Consider the following 22,700-nt stretch of genomic DNA (forward strand, 5'->3'; position numbering starts at 1 on the left):
TCATAATATCAGCCCATTTTTATTTAAACTATTTCTCCAGCTGACAACACTAACAGCTGTTCTTCCTCCTAATAATCAATACAATCAATATCTGTAGAAACAGAGACTTACTTTGTCACTCAAGCCTTTAATTTATCATCCCTGCTGCCTGCAGACTCTCACCACACATCTGTTGAATTTACCCATAATGATGAATTTAAACACAAGTATATATGACAGTGTGAGACAGTAATTAATCTGCATCAGCTGAGGCATGAATAACACATCACCATAATCAATCACTGGAAGGAAGGCAGCTAACACAAGGTTCTTTTAAAATGAAAATTTAAACCAAGTTTTCTTCAGAAATATCTTACCATCAACACTGGAAGTATTTTATGTTATGATTGGGCAGCATGTGCTGGATAATAACCTGAATTTAGTTTATTATAAGTTAAAATCAATGTCACCTAAAGTATCCTGAACATGACTGGAACTCCTTTATAACTTTAGTCAGTGAGACAGTTTTCACCACTTTTGAGTAATAAAGCATTTTTACAGTAATCAAGGTTGTAAATAAGTTGTAACATATGATGCACAACGTTTTCTGCGTAAAAGATGCTGAATATAATGTTTTAGTTTAACCCTAGTAAAAAAAAACTCATTAAAGTCAGTCTCTGTTTGTGGAACACAGCTGGTTAATGTGGAAACTCACTACAAGAGAGTCCCACAAATTCCCAAATTAATCATTATATATCATTTATGTTGTTAAATGTGTGGTATCATAAAACTGATGGTCGTATATTTATATTAGACATTTGTAGGCATAACTTTATTGATAGATATTATTCAAATTCATTAGCACTGACACGTTTTTGATCAATATTCAGTCAGAGCATTTCCATAGAGAGCCACTTTGCATCAGCAGCACCATGCTCCAGTGCTCTGTGAGACTTTATAGTCCTGAGAGTTGAACACTGGATGACTGACAGCTGTCCTTCATCACAACAGAAGCCACAGAAATCCTCCTCATCTAAAACATGACTGTGATCTCCGTCCTCATCTGGACTCTCCTCTGCTGCTGCTTCACAGGTAAAGTCCAGAGAATCAAACTCCTCTCCTCTATGAACATCCGTCCCTCTGAAATGAAGCCGACAAAACCGTGACGCTGCTTTATGTTTTTGTCTCTGTGTCCTCAGAGTCCAGAGGACAGGTCACAGTGACTCAGCCTGGAGCAGTGACCTCTGCTCTGGGACGCTCCGTCAACATCAGATGTACAGTCAGTCAGCAGGTTTATAACTCCAATTTTTTGAACTGGTACCAACAGAAAGATGGAGTAGCTCCTAAACTGCTAATTTACACGGCAAATAGTAGAGCATCAGGAACTCCAGATCGTTTTACAGGCAGTGGATCAGGGACTGACTTCACTCTGACCATCAGTGGAGTCCAGGCTGAAGATGCAGCAGTTTACTACTGTCAGAGTGCACATCTCATCAACAGTCAGTGGTTGTTCACACAGTGAAAAAGCGTCGTACAAAAACCTCCCTCAGTCAGACTGAACTGAAACTGACCTGCAGCTGGAAGCTGCTGCAGAGACTGAAACACTTCACTGAACACATTCACGCTGTACACATAAATCAGACATGATTTAACATGTCTTAATTTATCAAAAATGTTTTTAACACCATATCTCCAGCTGAGTATACAAGGTGCGGTTCTTCCACCAAACAAATAACAGAAACATAACGACACCTTGTCATAACTTCACTCCAGTTCTTTATAATCCTGCTACCTGCAGACTCTCATCACTCTTCTATTGACATTCCCCAGACTCAAAGATAGAAACATGAGGAGTCCACATTCATAAAACTATCTGTGAGACAACATTTACATACTGTAGAAAAAAGACACATTCATTAGATGTCACTATAATCAATTAGTGGGAGGAAGGTGAGAATATTTACTTCAGGGGTTAAAATCAACACAGGAAATATTTAATATTTTGGAGCATATGCTGTAAAATATCATGTCCTTTGTTTTATTATAGGAAAGATGTTTTTAGTTAATCTGTCTGATTAGACCTCTTCTCAGGACTGTGTGGGCGTGTATAGACTCATTGATTGATATCCTCCTGAGTCTCATGTTAGCTTTGTTGCACCTGTTAGGAACAAATTGCCCCCCTGTATCATTTTTATTGGTGGATGAAGATTTGTGACCTGATAAATTCTCATCACAGCTTCACCTCCCTTCAAACTGAGCAGAGGTCTGATCAGCCAGAAGAACTGAAAACACCTGTGGGGGTGTTCAGAGGCTTTAAACAATTACAGGTAAATCACGTGTCTAAAGCTGCGACTATAATCCAGGACAAAATAGGAGAGTTGGTTAAAGAGGCAGCTTCAAAGGACAAAACTGTATCATCTGCATAAAGATGAACCCTCAGCAAAAACACTCTGAGATCTATCAGATAGATTAGAATAGTTTTTCTCTGATATAGATTCTTTACAGTAATGGAAATTATAGAAAAGTCATTACATATAACAGCACAAAGTTTTGCATAGTGGTCAAGATGTTGTATGTGTAAATATTTGAATGTAACGTAATATATAATATATAAAAATGTAGATATTTCTTTGTGAGAAGGAGTTGTAAAGTAGGCTACCTAACTTTAAGATTAACACGTATTAAAACCAGTCTCTATTTGTGAAACACAGCTGGTTATTATAGAAACTCACTACAACAGTTCTACACGTTTCCAAAATGAATCATTGTGTTTTAATTGATGAATTAATTGAAGGAAAGCAAGCCGAATTATTAGCACTGACACGTTTTTGATCAATAGTCAGTCAGAGCATTTCCATAGAGAGACAATTTGCATCAGCAGCACCATGCTCCAGTGCTCTGGGGGACTTTATAGTCCTGAGAGTTGAACACTGGATGACTGACAGCTGTCCTTCATCACAACAGAAGAAACAGAAATCCTCCTCATCAAAATCATGACGTTGATCTCCGTCCTCATCTGGACTCTCCTCTGCTGCTGCTTCACAGGTAAAGTCCAGAGACTCAAACTCCTCTCTATGAACATCCGTCCCTCTGAAATGAAGCAGACAAAACCGTGACGCTGCTTTATGTTTTTGTCTCTGTGTCCTCAGAGTCCAGAGGACAGGTCACAGTGACTCAGCCTGGAGCAGTGACCTCTGCTCTGGGACGCTCCGTCTCCATCAGCTGTAGGGTCAGCCCAAAAGTTTTTGTAGGAACTCCCAGTGGTAAACACTATTTGCACTGGTACCAAAAGAGAGACGGTGAAGCTCCTAAGCTGCTCATTTCCAGGTCTGATGAACGAGCATCAGGAACTCCAGATCGTTTTACAGGCAGTGGATCAAACTCTGACTTCACTCTGACCATCAGTGGAGTCCAGGCTGAAGATGCAGCAGTTTACTACTGTCAGAGTTATCACTCTATCAACAGTCAGCGTGTGTTCACACAGTGAAAAAGCGTCGTACAAAAACCTCCCTCAGTCAGACTGAACTGAAACTGAACTGCAGCTAGAAGCTGCTGCAGAGACTGATACACTTCACTGAACACACACATTCAAACGATCCACCTCAACAACTTCAAAGTTTCCTCACACTTGATTTGATCTCCCCTATTTAGCATTTTCAAGCAGTATTTAAACAATAAAAAAATATTTGAAAAACACTATACAATATACTATGATATGGATGTATGCAGATTTAAGGACATTTTAAACGTGTATTTTTATCTTTGTAACAACTTTATCCCAAATGTATGTATATATTTATTATTGGAAATCAATCAACAACACAAAACAATGACAGATATTGTCCAGAAACCCTCACAGGTACTGCATTTAGCATAAAACAATATGCTCAAATCATAACATGGCAAACTGCAGCCCAACAGGCAACAACAGCTGTCAGTGTGTCAGTGTGCTGACTTGACTATGACTTGCCCCAAACTGCATGTGATTATCATAAAGTGGGCATGTCTGTAAAGGGGAGACTCGTGGGTACCCATAGAACCCATTTACATTCACATATCTGGAGGTCAAAGGGTAAGGGACCCCTTTGAAAATGGACATGATTTTATTTTTTACATTTTTCATCCTTTTTTCAGACATTTTTCTGGCTTTTTTCTGAACGTTTTTCAACATTTTTACGTACAAAAACCCTCACACATTCACATATCTTGAGGTCAGAGGTCAAGGGACTACTTTGAAAATGGCCATGACAGTTTTTCCTCGCCAAATTTAGCACAGCTTGGAGCGTTATTTAACCTCCTTCGCAACAAGCTAGTATGACATGGTTGGTACCAATGGATTCATTAGGTTTTCCTAGTTTCATATGACACCAGTATCAGACTTTTCTTCTGCCTTTCTTTTAGACTTTTTTCGGACTTTTTTCTGAGTGTTATTTAACCTCCTTCACTACAAGCTAGTATGACACAGATTCTTTAGGTTTTCTAGTTTCATATGATACCAGTATCTTCACTCTAGCTTTAAAACAATGCCCACTGCAACCTAAAAAACGCAAGTTGCGTTAATGCGTTAAAGAAATGAAAAAATAATGATGATAATAAAGAAATTAAAAGAATGCATCCATTCTCCATTGCACTATTGTTTTTAGCTGTATGTGCATTTCTCTGTAAGTAAGTAAGTAACGTGTTGACATAGTTGACTTATAATTCTGTTTCTGGCTTCTTTTTCAGACATTTTTGGAACTTTTTATCAGGCATTTTTTTCCTCCCAACATTTTAGCGCAAGCTTGAAGGGTTATTTAACCTCCTTCGCAACAAGCTAGTATGACATGGTGGGTACCAATATATTCATTAGGTTTTTCTAGTTTTAAATTATATCAGTATCTTCACCCTAGCTTTAAATCTGATCCGCTACAACCAAAAATACACAATATTAACATGTTATCTTTTATGGTCCTAAAAATAATGCATTCATTCAACATTGCAGTATTGTTTTTTGCTGTATGTGTATTTCTCTGTAAGTAAGTAGACCACTTGTTGACATAGTTGGCCAATAATGCTGTTTCTGAGGACACACTCAGGTTTTATTTTGAAGGTCAGCACCGTGCCCCGGAAGCACTTGTCACTGTTTGGCCAAGATGGCGTTTCGTTGAAGTGGTTTCGTTTCTTCGTTCCTCTCTTTTAAACCTTTAACCGACTCTCAGCGGGAGGAAACTAACCAGAGCTCTTCATGTCCCATTTAGAGGTTTTATCCTGAATGTTTGACCTCTAAATCTCCCGCTACAATCCGACAACATGTCTAAAGGTGAACTGCTGAGAGCTTTTGTCAACCAGAGACTGACTGCTGCTGCTGAGGAGATATTTGGTCTGTTTGAGAGAACCATCGCAGAGTACGAGGAGGAGATGATCCGGCTGCTGCAGAGAGACGGAGCTGGTCAGTAGACCATTACATTAGTGATGTCGAGCTGAAGCTTCATGAAGCTTTCCAGCAGATTGGTTCAGAAAAGGTTCATTTCTCTTCATGTGAAAACGAAACCACCTGGTGGCCAAAGAGTGTCAAACAGGCAGATATGATTTTAACCATGTGATCTGTGATATACTGTATTTAGACCCAGTACAGGCTGTTGGGGATGACTATAAACAATGAAAAAAATATATATTACCATGTAATCCATTTATATCTTTATATATATATATATATAATGTATATTTTCTAGTAGGTATATTATGTGTATGCGTAGCATATGCGCGCCGCGGGCATCCCTATGTATAATATACACAAAACAATGAGTGTGTGGTACATTTACACAACTTGTTATGTGTGTTTTTCAGTGTTTCCTGCAAACGTCAAGACGTTCACGGTGATTAAAGATGTTCCTCTTGAGCAGCAGGAGTGGAGCTCCAGTCCGGTCCAGGAGGACCCAGAGCCCCCACGCATTAAAGAGGAACAGGAGGAACTCTGGACCAGTCAGGAGGGAGAGCAGCTTCAAGGGCTGGAGGACGCTGATATCACCAAGTTCCCATTCACTGCTGTCCCTGTGAAGGGTGAAGAAAGACAAACTGAGAACAGAGAGGCAGAGTATTTAAAAACAGAAGTTGATGGAGACTTTGGAGGACCAGAACCAGCCAGGAACTCCGATCCAGATAGACATTTACAACCTGAGACTGGAGACAGTGATGATGGCTTGAAGCAGAGGAGGGAAACTCAGTCAGGTTTTAATGCTTTGAGAATCAATGAAGTCTCTGTATATAACGCGGCCCAAAAATCTTTTAGCTGCTCTGAGTGTTGTAAAACGTTTAGCAGCAAGGACCATCTGCTGACCCACATGAAATGTCACATTTGCCAATTTTGTGGTAAAAAATTTACAAAGAGCTCAAATTTGACGACACACTTGAGAGTTCATACGGGAGAGAAGCCGTTCTCCTGCTCCGTTTGCAACACAAGCTTTAGTCTGCGTTGCACGTTGGTGAATCACATGAGAGTCCATACCGGGGAGAAACCATTTCTCTGCTCAGTTTGTAGTAAGAGATTTTCAAAAAAGGCAAATTTGACCACACACATGGCCCTGCACACAGAGGAGAAGCCATTTAAATGCCGCATGTGTGACAAAAGATTCACGTGGCATTCACAGGTCAAAAACCATAAGTGTGTTGTTGTTGTTGACGGCAGCAGGTGAAGGTGGAGAGGTGCTGGTTGAGCTGTTGAGTGGATCAGTACTCCAGCAGTCGCTTCAAAGATGACTTTTAATTCGACGCCACTACAGGAAGTGTAAAGTTTTTGCGACCAAGAGCTGGTGCATGTTGAAAAGGAACTACATCTGGTTTAATTCACTATCCAGTTGATTGCCAGTTATTGGATTAGCTGTGTGTTTTAGAGCTGTTTTGACCTCTTGTTGTTATTTTTGCTTTGTAAAGTAACTGTTGTGTCTAGTGTTGTATAAATCAAATGTACTGTTATAATCTGTCTCCATGCTTTTCCAAAAACTACTATCCCCTTAGTGTTACACATCTATATGTACTGGACAATTCATACTATTGTACATGTTACAGATTTACTGTAACACAATGATTGTTACAGGTTAAACTATCCAACAGTATATAAAGTAGTTAAATTTAGTTCCACCCTGAGCCACAACATCAAAATGCTTTTCAATTTATTTTTATATAGCATCAAATCACAACAGAAGTTATTTCAAGACAGTTTTCATATAGAGCAGGTCTAGAGCGTACTCTATCATTTAGAGACCCAACAAGAGATCCTCCATGAGCATGCATTCTTATGCGACAGTGGCAAGAAAAAATCTCCCCTTTAACGGGTAGAGACCTCGGGCAGAACCAAGCTCTGGGTGGGCGGCCATCTGTCTCGACCGGTTTGGGTTTTGAGAGAGAGAGAGATGCACAGCAACCACAATAATAGCACTACAGCTATAAGTAGTAATACAAATAGAACTAATAACATAATCAATAGCAGTGGATGTAATAGAGTAATAATAGAAATATCAGTAACAATAATAGAATTATGACTTCTACTAATAATGAAAAGGCTGCTACTAATGATAGTAGTAGTGGGTGACGAGCAGGCAGCAGACGCCACCACGAGACGAGAAAGCACTCCGAGGGAAGAAATCAAGATTCAAGATTCAAGATGTTTATTGTCACGCCGGTTATACAGGTACAATCGTGTGAAATGCTTTTTGCTGGGAAGCTCCATTAAAATAATAAGTTATATTACAATTATAAAAATAAATACTTTGTACAAGGGCATATTAAGAACATATACATATCAAACATAAAACACACTACCTGCGGTGCCAGAGAAAAATATAAATGAGCATCATGTTAAAAAGAAACACACTTAAGACGCCAACATGAACTGATACATTCAACACACATACACACGCATTCACACACATCAGGTTTGTGTTTTTAACTTTGAGCTTGAACAGCTGTTAACTAAATGTAACACTGCATTGTAGAGAATATCATCTGCCATAAACTGCCTTAAAAATTCAACTACTTACAGGAATACTTTGTAAATCAAGTTATGAATGTATACAGATGGGTGTCAGTAATAATAATTCTATTAAAATAATAAACTGTATGACATAATTACATTCTTTAGGGACCATTCTGCTGCACAACCAAACAAACATGGGCATGTAATAAAAGTTTGATCACTTTTATTTTGAAGAGGTGATACCGGAAGTAATTTACCGTGGCTGAGTTGAGCAAAGTGGAGTCTGGTTGAAGAGGTTCTTGTTGTTAACCGGTTTTTCCCCCGTTAGTCCCGCTGGTTCTGTCACGTAGTTCATCAGATACAACCGGAGTGACCCAGCAGAGCCGGTATGAACGGATCAACGTGTTTAAGTGACTTTGTGGACGTTTCACTTCAGACTCATCTGTTAGCCGAGGATGCTAAATGAAGTTAGCTTGAGATAGCTCGGCCACACAGCGCTAGTTGATGGAGAACAAACTGTGTTTATCATGGAGCCACAATGTCCAGATGAACCTGTCTGAATGGACTCTGTGCTGTTCCCTTTATCTGGAAACATCTGAATCATCTCCGAGCTGAAGAAGTTAGCTTGCTAGCTGGAAGTAGAGATTAGTAACCTAGCAACACAGCTCAGCGTCAGAAACGCTTGTTAACAGCGACCCCTGTGGCCGTTTAGTCAACTACAGTCAGCGTCGGGCTCGCGCTTGTGCTGGCTCTACATAGACATGAACGAGCATCGCTCAACACAGTGAGGCAACACACGTCAGATAAAACCACAATATCACTCTATATTTCAGCTGCTTGGCAGTAATGTTAGCTGACCAGACGAAGGTCTCTCCATGAATCAATGCTGATCCTAGTGTTGGCTTTTCCTGCTTCAGCCTCCCGACCGCGGCCGGAGGGAACAGGAGAGACCCCGGAGTTTTGGTCGGAGACGATAACGTTTCTCTCTGCGGAGCCCCGTCACTTCACAAGACACGGGAAACCTCTGTTGGTCTGGAGGAGCTGCAGCAGTTATTTCTGCACAAACGTCCACTGTACATTCACTAGATATTCTCAGAGCTACTAACTCTTCTGCAGTGAGGAGTGAGCGTTCATGCACGTGAGGTGGAGCGAGCTGAGTGAAGGCAGGCAGAGGAGCAGAGGAGCAGAGACTCCGGTCCTGGAGACCAAAGCTACGGTCTCCCCCGCGTCCTCCGACCGCGGTCAACCTTGTTTTGCAAGACGGGCTTCACTAGATAGAACTGTGAGGTTTTGGTGCTTCCGTGTAGTTTGTGTTGGAGTCGGAGTCTCAACAGCGTAGCCACACGCGAGCGCTCAGGGGAAACAGACCTGGGTGATTTATTCGTGTAAAAAGTTAGAAACAGTCCCTTTACCGGAGCGTGTCTGGAGGAAACGTTGCTGTGATTCAGTAAAAATGTCTAAGGTTCAGATTTTGAGAGCTTTTGTCAACCAGCGACTAACTGCAGCTGTTGAAGAGATATTTGGGCTGTTTGAGAGAACGATAGCAGAGTACGAGGAGGAACTGGAGTTCAGTTCAAAAGAGAATCAACGACAACAGAAACTACTGGACGCTGTTTTGAACCCGGAAGTCCGGGTACACAGAGCAGGTTTGTACCGTTTCATTGTTTTATTATCACTGTTCTGGAGGAACTATTCAGATCCTTTACTTAAATATTCACATTATTTTTTTTCACAGATTATCTCTCTCATACAATACTATCAGGATATAATGAAAGTTTTATAAACATAACTTTTTATCATATTGCTCAAAGTTACAGACTGCAGCTTTAAGTAAAGGATCTGAATACTTCTTCCACCACTGGTTACAAGTAAAAGTCCTGCATTGAAAATGTTACTTAAGTAAAAGTATCTAAGTATAATCAGGAAAATGTACTTAAAGTATTACAAGTTGTAATTAATGTAGATGCAGCATTTGACTGTTGTAGTTGGTTGAGGTGGAGCTCATTTTGAACTATTAACACACAATTAATGATTAAGTCTTGTGAAATTACAGTTTTCTAAGACGTGTTTATGTATTTCATTAGTCTCCCCAGACGTCCAGCAGCTGTTGGTGGTTGAAGAAGAGGTTCCCCCTGAGCAGCTGGAGTGGAGCTCCAGTCTGGTCCAGGAGGACCCAGAGCCCCCACACATTAAAGAGGAACAGGAGGAACTCTGGACCAGTCAGGAGGGAGAGCAGCTTCAATGGCTGGAGGAGGCTGATATCAAGTTCCCATTCACTCCTGTCCCTGTGAAGAGTGAAGAAGATGAAGAAGAACCTCAGTCCTCACATCTTCATGAACGACAAACTGAACAGATGGAAACAGAAGCTGATGGAGAGGACTCTGGAGGACCAGAACCAGCCAGGAACTCAGATCCAGATAGACATTTACAACCAGATACTGATGATAAGACTGGAGACTCCCCTCTCAGTGATTTGAGATGTAGTGCTGGTGAGAAGCGCTGCTCTGAGTGTGGGAAGACATTTGGCGCCAGTGGAAATCTGAAGAGACACATGAGATCTCATACAGGAGAGAAACCTTTCAGCTGCTCAGTCTGCAAAAAATCTTTTACACAGAGTGGAAGTTTAAAGTTACACATGAGACTCCACACAGGAGAGAAACCATTCAACTGCTTAGTGTGTGGTAAAAGATTTATCCAGAAGGTACAACTGACATACCACATGGCACATCACACAGGGAAGAAACCTTTCAGCTGCTCAGTGTGTGGTAAAAGTTTTATCCAGAAGGTACAATTGACATACCACATGATGCATCACACAGGACAGAAACCATTTAATTGCCTAGTTTGTGGTAAAAGTTTTATACAAAAGGCAAATTTTACACACCACATGGCAGTTCACACGGGAGGAACGATTCAGTTGGAGTGTTTGTAACAAAAGATTTGCCTGGCTTCCACGGGACAAAACACACTAATGTGTTGGTCGTCAGTCCTCAAAGCTTCATCAAACTCAAACTGAGGAGAACAGACAGGCAGAGCCTCCAGTCAGCAGCTCAACTGAACAGATGGAAACAGAAGCTGATGGAGAGGACTGTGGAGGACCAGAACCAGCCAGGAACTCTGATCCAGATAGACATTTACAACCAGATGCTTTCATTAAGGTATCAGAATCAGGTTTATTTCGCCAATTATATACAAACAAGGAATTTGACTCCGGTTTTATGTAGTATCAGTAATAATAATCCATTAATATAATAAACTGTATTAAATAATTACATTCACAGGGACCATTCTGCTGCATAACCAAAGAAACATGGGCCCTTTAAAGGTCTCATATTGTAAAAAGTGAGATTTTCATGTCTTTTACATTATAAAGCAGGTTTAAGTGCTATATAAATACTGTTAAACTATCAAAGCGCTCAATATATGGAAAAATACAAACAGCCCGTATTCAGAAATTGTGTGTTTGAAACAAGCCGTTTGGATTTCTGTTCATTTGTGATGTCTCAAATATATATAATTTAAAGATCATTACATGGTTTTAAATGTAAACATTCTAAATGTGTCCCAGTTTATTTCCTGTTGCAGTGTATGTAAATAACATCAGCTGATAGGAAGTAAACATGGACCCAAACTGTTGCCTAGCAACACAATTCTGTTGCAATTCCGTTGAAATGCACTAAAACGGAGCGTTTCAGACAGGGAGTAAATACAGATATATTTAGACAGACAGTATGAGGAAAATAAAAAAAATTTTTTTACATTACAGCATGTAAATATGTTCTATTAGAAACACAAAATACAAGTATGAACCTGAAAATGAGCACGATATGGGACCTTTAAATACAAAGTTTGATCACTTTTATTTTGAAGAGGTGATACCGGAAGTAATTTACCGTGGCTGAGTTGAGTAAAGTGGAGTCTGGTTGAAGAGGTTCTTGTTGTTAACCGGTTTTTCCCCCGTTAATCCCGCTGGTTCTGTCAGTCAGTTCATCAGATACAACCGGAGTGAACCAGCAGAGCCGGTATGAACGGATGAACGTGTTGAAGTGACTTTGTGGACGTTTCACTTCAGACTCATCTGTTAGCCGAGGATGCTAATGAAGTTAGCTTGCGTGTCTGGAGGAAACGTAGCTGTGATTCAGTAAACATGTCTAAAGGGGACGTTCTGAGAGCGTTGGTGAAGCAGCGACTAACTGCGGCTGCTGAAGAGATATGTGGGCTGTTTGAAAGAACGATAGCAGAGTACGAGGAGGAACTCTCTCGATCAAAAGAGGAGAACGAGCGACAACAGAAACTACTGGACGCTGTTTTACACCCGGAAGTCCGGATACACAGAGCAGGTTGGTTCCTTTTCATCGTTTCATTATCTACGACGGACTATTAGGGCCACATTGAGGGAAAACAATAATGTCATAACATTACAAGAAAGACGTCGTAATTTAATGAGACTGAATTCATACTATTTCAAGAAAAAAAGTTGTAATATTAAGAGAATAAAGTCATAACTTTACGAGAAAAAAGTAATATTATTACGAGAATAAAGTCTTAAACTAACGAGAAAAAAAGTTGTAATATTAAGAGAATAAAGTCATAACTTAACGAGAAAAAAGTCGTAATATTATGACCATAAAGTCATAATTTTACGAGAAAAAAAGTAATTTCCTCCTCCACAAGAGTCAGTTTCCCCATCAGGTCCGTGTGGTTCTTTCTTCAGAATGAACGCAGTTTCTTGCTCAATCTTTTCAAGGTCCTGATACTGATGATAATGTGGTGCTGATGCGCCAAAATTAAGTATTTGGTTATTTTTGAAACCTAAACTAAAGTATAACTTCACAAGATGCTCCACGTTCCTCATTTTCACACTTATTTCCCCTTTAAAATAACACGTCAAATTACTACTTTATAATATTTTAATAATAATACATAAATATAATACTTTATTCTCATAATATTACGTAATTTTTCTCGTAAAGTTATGACTTTATCTCATAATATTATGACTTTATTCTCGAAATCTCAGATATTTTTTTTCCCCTCAAGGTGGCCCTAATACTTGGCCGTAGTGTTGAGTTATGCAGTTGCAGACATGTAGGTGACTGGAATCTTGTTTCTTGGCTAATGTGACTAAGCAGTCACTCCAAGTTTTAGTCCCTCAACAAACAAATCAAATCAAACACCAAACAAAGACTGAACAGCTGCTTCTCTCAGGTGTTTTCTCAATGCAGGAGTCTCAGGTGAGCTTTCCACCCCCTTTTATAGACCTAGGAAGATAATGTGAAACCGTTTGCTCCAGACACTACTGTCACAGACTTCAAGCTACAATAAACCTCCAGCTTAAGACGTCAAGAGTATCCTGTTGCTTCTTCCGTCTCCAGTTAATCTGCTCACAAGATGTCCATCACAGGGGACACCCCTCAGTTTTACTTAAGTAAGGTTTTGAATGCAGAACCTGTGGTGAAGTATTTCCACAGTGTGTTAATATTAGTACTTCACTAAGGATCTGAATACTTCTTCCACCACTGGTTACAAGTACAAGCATTTAAAAAATTACTTAGTTAAACGTATGCAAGTATAGTCAGGAAAATGTACTTAAAGTAGAAAAATGTCCCATGTGACTCTTTTAGCGTGAATGTATTATATATTATATCATTAGAGTAGTTTTACTCATGCACTAATGTAGACGCAGGATTTGATTGTTGTAGCTGATTGAGGTGGAGCTCATTTTGAACTATTAACTAATGATTAATGAATATGTGTTAACATGAAATTACAGTCTTCTAAGACATGTCTGTGTATTTCATTAGTCTCCACAGATGTCCAGCAGCTGTTGGTGGTTAAAGAAGAGGTTCCCCCTGGGCAGCAGGAGTGGAGCTCCAGTCTGGACCAGGAGGACCCAGAGCCTCCACACATTAAAGAGGAACAGGAGGAACTCTGGACCAGTCAGGAGGGAGAGCAGCTTCAAGGGCTGGAGGAGAGTGATGTCAAGTTCCCATTCTCTCCTGTCCCTGTGAAGAGCGAAGAAGATGATGAAGAGAAACCTCAGTCCTCACATCTACATCAAAGACAAACTGAACAGATGGAAACAGAAACTGATGGAGAGGACTCTGGAGGACCAGAACCAGCCAGGAACTCACATCCAGGTAGACATTTACAACCAGATACTGATGACAAGACTGGAGACTGTTCTGAACCTGAGACTGAAAACAGTGATGAATGGAAGGAGACCAGAGAACCTCAGTCAGGTTTAAACTTCCTGAATAATGCTGAAGTTCCTGTTGATGATGGTGAGAAACTATTAAGCTGCTCTGTGTGTGGAAAAACATTTGGCAACAAGGGGAATCTGAAGAGACACATGGGATCTCACACGGGACAGAAACCTTTCAGCTGCTCAGTTTGTAAGAAATCTTTTACACAGAGTGGAAATATACAGAAACACATGAGAATCCACACAGGAGAGAAACCATTCAGCTGCCCAGTGTGTGATAAATCTTTTGTTGAAAGTGGAAATCTGAAGACACACATGAGAACTCACACAGGAGAGAAACCTTTCAGCTGCACCATCTGTAAGAAATATTTTGCACAGAGTGTAACTTTACAGAAACACATGACAATCCACACGGGAGAGAAACTATTCAGCTGCTCCGTTTGTAGGAAATCTTTCGCACAGAGCGGAAGTGTACAGAAACACATGAGAATCCACACAGGAGAGAAACTATTCAGCTGCTCATTGTGTGGTAAAGGTTTCAATGAAAGAAGAGATGTGAAGATACACATGAGATGTCATACAGGAGAGAAACCTTTCAGCTGTTCGGTCTGTAAGAAATCTTTTACACAGAGTGGACATTTACAGAAACACATTAGAATCCACACACGAGAAAACATTGAGCTGCTCAGTTTGTGTTAAAAGATTTGGCTGCAAGTCAAATCTGAAGAGACACAAGGATTTACACAGGAGAAAACTCATTTTGCTTCTCAGATTGTGGTAAAATATTCTATTGCAAGGACCACTTAGTTAATCACATGAGAACCCACACAGAGGAGAAACCATTCAGCCACTCAGATCCAGATAGACATTTACAGCCAGATACTGATGACAAGACTGAAGACTCTTCTGAACCTGAGACTGATGACAGTGATGATGATTGGAGAAAAAAAATAGTTCAGTCCAAACTGTCTAAAGTCGGTCTCTAGACATTCTGATAAAACTATTAATATTATTAAGTTCAATGACGCGAACATTGTAAACAACCAATAGGAGCGCTCTCTCCAGCACCAAACAGGAAGCAGAAAACGGGGTAGAAAGTAAACATGGAGGAACTGGTGAAGTTGTGGAGTGAACAAGATGTGTCCTCCAATTTGTACCACGATAGAGTGGAGAAGGAAAAAAGCTGCAGATCTCCAAATCCCCACTGAGTATGCTAAATGCTATAGCTAGCTAACTAACCACTGTCGCAAACGGTGCTACTTGCAAGCTAACGAGAGCTACTGGAATGTTTGCTATCAGCCTGCGATTGCCGGCTTCAATCATATAAATCTGGCTGCAGTACTCGCTCTCTCTCTTTCTCTCATATAAACCCGTGTGTGTGTGTATTTATATTGTAATATAATATCATTATATTTTTTTTTTTAGTCTATGTTTGAAATGAATAATGTTGAGGGGTGAGAGATAGTTTTGCCATGTGCGTTACTGATTGAGAAACCATTTTTTATCCGCTGCCTCTCATTTCAACTGCCCCCCAATAATAACAGTAACACTGTACCACTCAGAGATGTTAAGTTTTATTGTTACAGAATAGTTATTGTGATATATAAATGTGTGCATCTTGTTTGGCTGGTGGCAGAGGGAAGAACAGCTGTGTTTTTTGTTGCTCATTCAACAAATAAGTCATCATGGCACAGTCAGAGGTGCTTTTGACCACCATGTGAAGAGGCCACTTGCAAAATGGATATCTCCAATTGTGCTCATTTCTCTAAACCATGTTTGTTTTTTCAGATGAAATCATATAAAAACAGTGGCTGGCAATATTTGGTGTATTTTGTATTCAGAAAGTATACGCTGTAAAGCGTTACATACAACAGTTTGTTGTTTCTTTTAAAGGTTTTAAATAAATTTTAAATGAGAAATAAATGTAGATACTAAAGTAATGTCTTATCACGCAGCACTGCAGAAGTTAACATGGCAGCAACACAGCAGGACTAAATTAAGTATATTGCTGTGAATTTCAAATTTTTCCGACAGGCCACTGAGGTGCTCGACTGATGTCTGCAGACCCACGGTCCAATAATCCGTAAACTGCAGTTGGAAGAAAGAAAACAGCAGCTCCTTTCACCAGTTCACCAGACAGTTGTCTATTTCAGTGTTTGACGGGTCAAAAATAAACAGATTGATTGTGTCGTGTGATGAACGGGGATGTATTGGCAGAAAAGGAATATAAGATTAATAAGTATGTTTTCTTTTGTGTATAATCACCTGTTTTCATTATAAACACTGGCTCTAGAGAGGGACGTTTCAATTTTGCGTCTGCCACCGTAGTTCTCCTACGAGCATCACCGCCCGATACCACCACATCCTACACACTGCACCTTTATATGTTGAATCTGCACTGCTGAATTACCAACCAATAAACAGCGTGCACTGAAGTCATAATGTTACTTCAACTGTTGAATAGACTTTCATAGACTCTAAAAGGTTTACACTGTCAAGACTATCGTTGTGTTGAGTTCACTGGCAAAATACATGAATCCACACAAATTACCTCAGATGTGTATAAATTGAGTTGTCTGATTAATAGGCAGTCATCTATGCAATTCTAGTTAGCTGCAGAATCCTTCTATCATGACGTGCATATTTTCAGTAATGCATATTCCATATCGAGTGAGGGGAATCTTAAATGCCATATTGACCATCTTGCAAAGTAATTAAAATTCACACTGGGTTTTCTGTGCAGGCTAAAGTCCTGTTTTTCCATGACATCAAGAAAAAAAAAAAAATCTGATTGATTTCGGTGATACTATTTACAGGTTTACCTCAACGTCCACCTTGTCCAAACTTGACCCCCCTGTATCACTCAGCCCGTGACTTATATGTACATCACATCTATATGCATATATGTGTGAGACATATATAGAAATATACACTATATATGTAGTTTACATATTTTGTCATATAATCAGATTTATGTATGGGACCAAACGCAGCAAAAATAGTTTTTTTAAAAAAACTTTTATTTTGAAGCTCAGCAACTAATCTGCCCCGGAAGCTATATATTCCTTAGTGTGGCTGACGTCACACTTACTTGAGCAAGATGGCGTCCAGCTGAAACGTGTTAGCAGAGTCTCTTTGTTGAGTTGAAAATGTGTAAAGTCCAAAAGCTGAGAGCGTTGGTGAAGCAGCGACTAACTGCGGCTGCTGAAGAGATATGTGGGCTGTTTGAAAGAACGATAGCAGAGTACGAGGAGGAACTCTCTCGATCAAAAGAGGAGAACGAGCGACAACAGAAACTACTGGACGCTGTTTTCAACCCTCAGCTTCAGTTACACAGAGCAGGTTGGTTCTCTTTACTTCTTCTTCTCTCTCTGTTCTCTCTCTGGTTCTACCAGAGCAGGTTGGTTCTCTCTCTGGTTCTACCAGAACAGGTTGGTTCTCTCTCTGGTTCTACCAGAACAGGTTGGTTCTCTTTACTTCTCTCTCTGTTCTCCTTCAGTAAAGGATGTGAATTCTTCTTCCACCACTGGTTACAAGTACTGACAACAACTGCACTATACTGTATACTGACTGTGCAATATCATTTTCCACTTGTTAAATTGTGTTAAGTCTGTTATTGTTAATACTGTATATACTGCTTCTATTTTTATACTTTCTTCTATTTAAATGGTTCATATTTTGTTACACTTTGTTTAGCTCTTTTTTTTACTGTGTTAGCTGATGCCTCTTGTTTTTGTTTCCTCTTTGCTGCTGTACACTGCACATTTCCCCACTGTGGGACTAATAAAGGAATATCTTATCTTAAGTAAAAGTCCTGCATTGAAAATTAAGTAAAAGTATGTAAGTATAATCAGGAAAATGTACTTGAAGTAGTAATTTATGTTGACGCAGGATTTGACTGTTGTAGTTTGTTGAGGTGGAGCTCATTTTGAACTATTAAACAATTAATGATTAAGTCTTACCATGAAATTACAGTATTCTAAGACGTGTTTATGTATTTCATTATTCTCCACAGACGTCCAGAAGCTGTTGGTGGTTAAAGAGGAGGTTCCCCCTGAGCAGCAGGAGAGGAGCTCCAGTCCGGTCCAGGAGGACCCAGAGCCCCCACACATTAAAGAGGAACAGGAGGAACTCTGGACCAGTCAGGAGGGAGAGCAGCTTCAAGGGCCGGAGGAGGCTGGTATCAGTAAGTGCACATTCACTGTCCTTGTGAAGAGTGAAGAAAATGATGAAGAGAAACCTCAGTCCTCACAGCTTCATCAAAGACAAACTGAACAGATGGAAACAGAAGCTGATGGAGAGGACTGTGGAGGACCAGAACCAGCCAGGAACTCAGATCAAGATACACATTTACAACCAGCTACTGATGACAAGACTTCACCGTCCTCTGAGACTGGTGACAGTAGCGAATGGGAGGAGACTGAGGAACCTCAATCAGGTTTAAACCCTCTGCAAAACAATGAAGTACCTCTAAGTGAATGTAATACTGGAAAAACGTCAGTTAGCTCCTCTGAATGTGCTAGGAGATTTGGCCAAAAGGGACGTGTGCAGAAAAAAACTGGAATCCAAACAGGAGAGAAACCCTTCAGTTGCTCAGTTTGTGGTAAAAAATTCACATTAAAGCAAAATCTGAAACGACACTCGACTGTCCACACGGGGGAGAAAACATTTAGTTGCTCAGTTTGTAGTAAAGGTTTTTCCCGGAAGTGCTCCTTAATGGCTCATATGAAACTTCATTCAGAAGGAGAGCGTTTCACCTGCTCAGTTTGTAAAACTCGTTGCGATACCCGTGGCACTTTCATTAAACACATGAGAATCCATCCTCGGGAGAAACCGTTCAGTTGTTCAGTTTGTAGTAAAACATTTGCACAAAAGAAGACTCTGACTCGACACTTGTTCGTCCACACTGGGGAAAAACCATTTAATTGTTCAGTTTGCGGTAAAAATTTCACACAAAAGGGACATCTGATACGACACTCGTGTGTCCATGAAGGGGAGAAAGATTTCAGTTGCAGCGTTTGTGATAAAAGATTCTCTCGGCGCTATCATGTCAAAAAACACAAGTGTGTTGGTGAGAGCGGCATCAATAAGTGAAGCTGCAGAGATGCTTGTTGAGGCTTTTCCAGCAGGATTAAAGTACTGAGGGGGAGATTTGGTTCAACACTGATCAGCTAGAAAGGTTGATAAAGACTCCAGTCTACGTTTTTCAGTTAATTAGCTACACAATCATTGTAATTCTGTTGTTATTTGGTAGACATTGTATTGTTTTGATTTGTCTGAAAGTAGTTCCATGTACAGCACTATGGTCAACATTTTTTGTTTAACAACGGGATTTATGATTAAATGACTCCCATTAACACTGTTTATTTCTAATTTAATGGACTCTCCTGGTCTTGAAATGATCTTTTATCATTAGTAAAACAGGAACAGTTGATTCTTGAAGTGCTCATACTGTTTTTGGTGTTATTTTGGTCAGATCACAAGTCTTCAGACAAACTTTGATAGGACACAGTTCAACAGCTGAGGTGTTTAGATTTACACAGTTACCTTTCAAATGTTGATTTAGGATTCAAATGTCAGTGTTATGAATGAAGCTTACAAACTATTCGGTTCGTCCCTAGAGTTGTTTTAAATAGATGAGTTTCATATTCTGTTTACTGATTAAGAGGTCACCCTGTTTACTACACACAATCTAAACTGAGAACAAAGTTTTTTTCAAATACCCAGTTCAACCCAAAACAAAAGAAATTCACTACAAAATAACGAGTGATTTTTACCCTTCCAGTAAAGCTTTAAGATTAAGATTTGGCTTTGAGAGCAATGAGTGTGTTTTCTATAAAGGTGATGTAAAAGTAAAGTGTCTTTGATTTTCTTGAAAAGCACTATATAAATACAAATTATTATTATGTTGAAACAACAGGGCATCTCTTTGTTTCGCGCTCCCATACGCAGTTCTGGAAACAGTTCAATAGTAAATCCACAGCTTTGTTTACCACTGATCATAATAGTATTATTTTTGACATAGCCACATTCTTTATTCATAAGGCAAAATGTTTATAGACCCCACCCTTCATGTGCTACTATAATGAAACTCTATATAAAGTCCCTGAAATGAATGGGAAAAAATTAACTATATATCACTAGAAAATGATCTGACCCTATAACATCTATTTTTATTTATTATATATTTATCTAATGGAATCTTTTCACGCCTTCTCTTTACTTATTCTTCTCTCTCTGTTCTCTCTGGTTCTACCAGAGCAGGTTGGTTATCTTTAATGAAACAATTCTATTTAAAATAATGTCATATTATAATTAAATTAGCTCATTTATCTCAACATTGAGACCACAGTTGTGGGACAAGAAGAAAAGTGGTGTTTGGACCCATACAATGCTTCATAAATTTGATTAAATCACATTATTTAGTGATTATTTTTATGTCAAGATGAGTAATAACACTGTATTTATTCATCAAGCATTGAACTGCAAATTTTAACATTTAAAATGCCCTTAGTTGCAGAAACATATCTGTTTGGAGTAAGAGAGCACAAATCCCAGTATGTACAGGAATACAATAATATATATAATATATGAAGAATAAATCTACTAACATCTAATTATCTTGGAGAGGATGTCACCTTTTTTCCTTTTCAAACAACACAGGGCAGGTGAGTATAAGAAATTAAATGATGTGACGTCACACACTCCTGTCCAGTAGGTGGCGGTATGCACCTTCAAGCTGTTTTGATTACAAACCGGAGAGACGCTTCTCTGCCTCTGATTGGCTTACCCTGATATTCCCTAACCAATCCTCTTGCTTAAACTGACCAATCCAATCAACGAAGGCAGAGAGAACCAGCCAATCAGAGCCCGAGGAGGGCGGGTCTTCTCTACAGCAGGATTCTTGTTGTTGTAGACTGTTTTTTTTTTCCCGCGAGTCAGTTTGTGTTTGTCTGCTGTGATTCAGTAAAAATGTCTAAAGATCAGATTCTGAGAGAATTTGCCAACCAGAGACTAACTGCAGCGTCTGAAGAGATATTCGGTCTGTTTGAGAGCACGACGGCAGAATACGAGGAGGAACTGTGTCGGACTAAAGAGGAGAACCAGAGACAACAGAAGCTACTGGACGGTCTGTTGAGACCTGCAGACCGGAAACGCAGAGAGGGTTCGATCTGTTACATTGTTTCATTATCACTTTAAACTGCTGTGGAACCAGAGGAGGAGGAAGTGTTCACATCCTTTACTTAAAGGGCCAGTGTGTTTACATGATACTTCACTACGGAGGGTTAGGGAGGACAAAATATATATCTGAGATATGGAGAATAAAGTCAAAATATTATGAGAATAAAGTCATATGTTTACGAGAAAAAAGTTTTAATATTATCAGAATAAATTCACAATTTTATGAGAATAAAGTCATAGGTTTATGAGAATAAAGTCATAATATTACGAGAATGACGTCATTATATTATGAGAATAAAGTCATAGTATTACGAGAATGACGTCATTATATTATGAGAATAAAGTCATAGTATTACGAGAATGAAGTCATTATATTATGAGAATAAAGTCAGAAGTTAACGAGAAAAAAGTCGTAATATTATCAGAATAAAGTCACAATATTATGAGAATAAAGTCATAATATTACGAGAATGACGTCATTATATTATGAGAATAAAGTCATAGTATTACGAGAATGACGTCATTATATTATGAGAATAAAGTCATAATATTACAAGAATGACGTCATTATATTATGAGAATAAAGTCATAATATTACGAGAATGAAGTCATTATATTATGAGAATAAAGTCAGAAGTTAACGAGAAAAAAGTCGTAATATTATCAGAATAAAGTCACAATATTATGAGAATAAAGTCATAATATTACGAGAATGACGTCATTATATTATGAGAATAAAGTCATAGTATTACGAGAATGAAGTCAATATATTATGAGAATAAAGTCAGAAGTTAACGAGAAAAAAGTCGTAATATCATCAGAATAAAGTCACAATATTATGAGAATAAAGTCATAATATTACGAGAATGACGTCATTATATTATGAGAATAAAGTCATAGTATTACGAGAATGACGTCATTATATTATGAGAATAAAGTCATAATATTACGAGAATGACGTCATTATATTATGAGAATAAAGTCATAGTATTACGAGAATGAAGTCAATATATTATAAGAATAAAGTCAGAAGTTAACGAGAAAAAAGTCGTAATATTATCAGAATAAAGTCACAATATTATGAGAATAAAGTCATTATATTATGAGAATAAAGTCAGAAGTTTACAAGAAAAAGTCGTAATATTACGAGAATAAAGTCATAAATTTGCAAGAAAAAGTCGTAATATTATGAAAATAAATTCAGACGTTTAAGAGAATAAAGTCAGACATTTACGAGAAAAAAAGTTGTAATATTATGAGAATAAAGTCATAAGTTTACAAGAAAAAGTCATAATATTATGAGAATAACTTCATCATTTTATGAGAATAAAGTCAGAAGTGCACAATGAATACATTTACTTAATTACATTTAGCTGACGAAAT

General features: G+C 38.8%; 4 protein-coding genes and 1 long non-coding RNA gene across 6 annotated transcripts in view; 4 read left to right on the forward strand and 1 right to left on the reverse strand.

The window, feature by feature from the left end:
• Positions 1-5,268: 5,268 nt before the first annotated feature.
• On the forward strand, positions 5,269-6,933 carry LOC141753824 (uncharacterized). Its single transcript, XM_074612425.1, has 2 exons — positions 5,269-5,407; positions 5,806-6,933. The coding sequence occupies exons 1-2, from the start codon at positions 5,269-5,271 to the stop codon at positions 6,648-6,650; spliced, it is 984 nt and encodes a 327-aa protein (XP_074468526.1). The 3' UTR covers positions 6,651-6,933.
• LOC141753841 (uncharacterized) lies at positions 5,382-8,315 on the reverse strand. Its single transcript, XR_012590511.1, has 3 exons — positions 8,188-8,315; positions 5,820-6,033; positions 5,382-5,512 (listed from the first exon to the last, which is right to left on the reverse strand). It is a non-coding gene; the product is annotated as an uncharacterized LOC141753841 (long non-coding RNA).
• Positions 8,316-9,026: 711 nt separating this feature from the next.
• LOC141753823 (uncharacterized) lies at positions 9,027-11,204 on the forward strand. Its single transcript, XM_074612424.1, has 2 exons — positions 9,027-9,576; positions 10,015-11,204. Exons 1-2 carry the CDS (start codon positions 9,384-9,386, stop codon positions 10,860-10,862), a joined length of 1,041 nt encoding a protein of 346 aa, XP_074468525.1. The 5' UTR covers positions 9,027-9,383; the 3' UTR covers positions 10,863-11,204.
• Positions 11,205-12,911: 1,707 nt separating this feature from the next.
• On the forward strand, positions 12,912-14,976 carry LOC141753820 (uncharacterized). The gene has a single exon (XM_074612420.1). It carries the CDS (start codon positions 13,692-13,694, stop codon positions 14,832-14,834), a length of 1,143 nt encoding a protein of 380 aa, XP_074468521.1. The 5' UTR covers positions 12,912-13,691; the 3' UTR covers positions 14,835-14,976.
• A 3,107-nt stretch (positions 14,977-18,083) lies between these two features.
• LOC141753821 (uncharacterized) overlaps positions 18,084-22,700 on the forward strand; it is a 443,535-nt gene continuing 438,918 nt past the window's right edge. Inside the window, exon 1 of one of the 2 annotated variants that reach the window (XR_012590506.1) lies at positions 18,084-19,453. Coding sequence is in view for 1 of the 2 variants with exons in the window: in XM_074612422.1 (XP_074468523.1) it covers positions 18,099-19,229 (1,131 nt within the window). In the remaining variant the exon portion in view is untranslated. Of the gene's footprint in view, positions 20,162-22,700 lie in introns of those variants that run through there. The other variant, XM_074612422.1, reaches the window with a different exon arrangement.

This window comes from Sebastes fasciatus, chromosome 17 (assembly GCF_043250625.1).
Source record: "Sebastes fasciatus isolate fSebFas1 chromosome 17, fSebFas1.pri, whole genome shotgun sequence".
Taxonomy (NCBI): domain Eukaryota; kingdom Metazoa; phylum Chordata; class Actinopteri; order Perciformes; family Sebastidae; genus Sebastes; species Sebastes fasciatus.

Coding starts and splice junctions, on each gene's coding strand:
- LOC141753824 (XM_074612425.1), top strand. CDS start 5,269: ATGTCTAAAGGTGAACTGCTGAGAGCTTTTGTCAACCAGAGACTGACT. Junction 5,408..5,805: donor GCTGCAGAGAGACGGAGCTG/GTCAGTAGACCA, acceptor TGTGTTTTTCAG/TGTTTCCTGCAAACGTCAAG.
- LOC141753823 (XM_074612424.1), top strand. CDS start 9,384: ATGTCTAAGGTTCAGATTTTGAGAGCTTTTGTCAACCAGCGACTAACT. Junction 9,577..10,014: donor AGTCCGGGTACACAGAGCAG/GTTTGTACCGTT, acceptor GTATTTCATTAG/TCTCCCCAGACGTCCAGCAG.
- LOC141753820 (XM_074612420.1), top strand. CDS start 13,692: ATGAAATTACAGTCTTCTAAGACATGTCTGTGTATTTCATTAGTCTCC.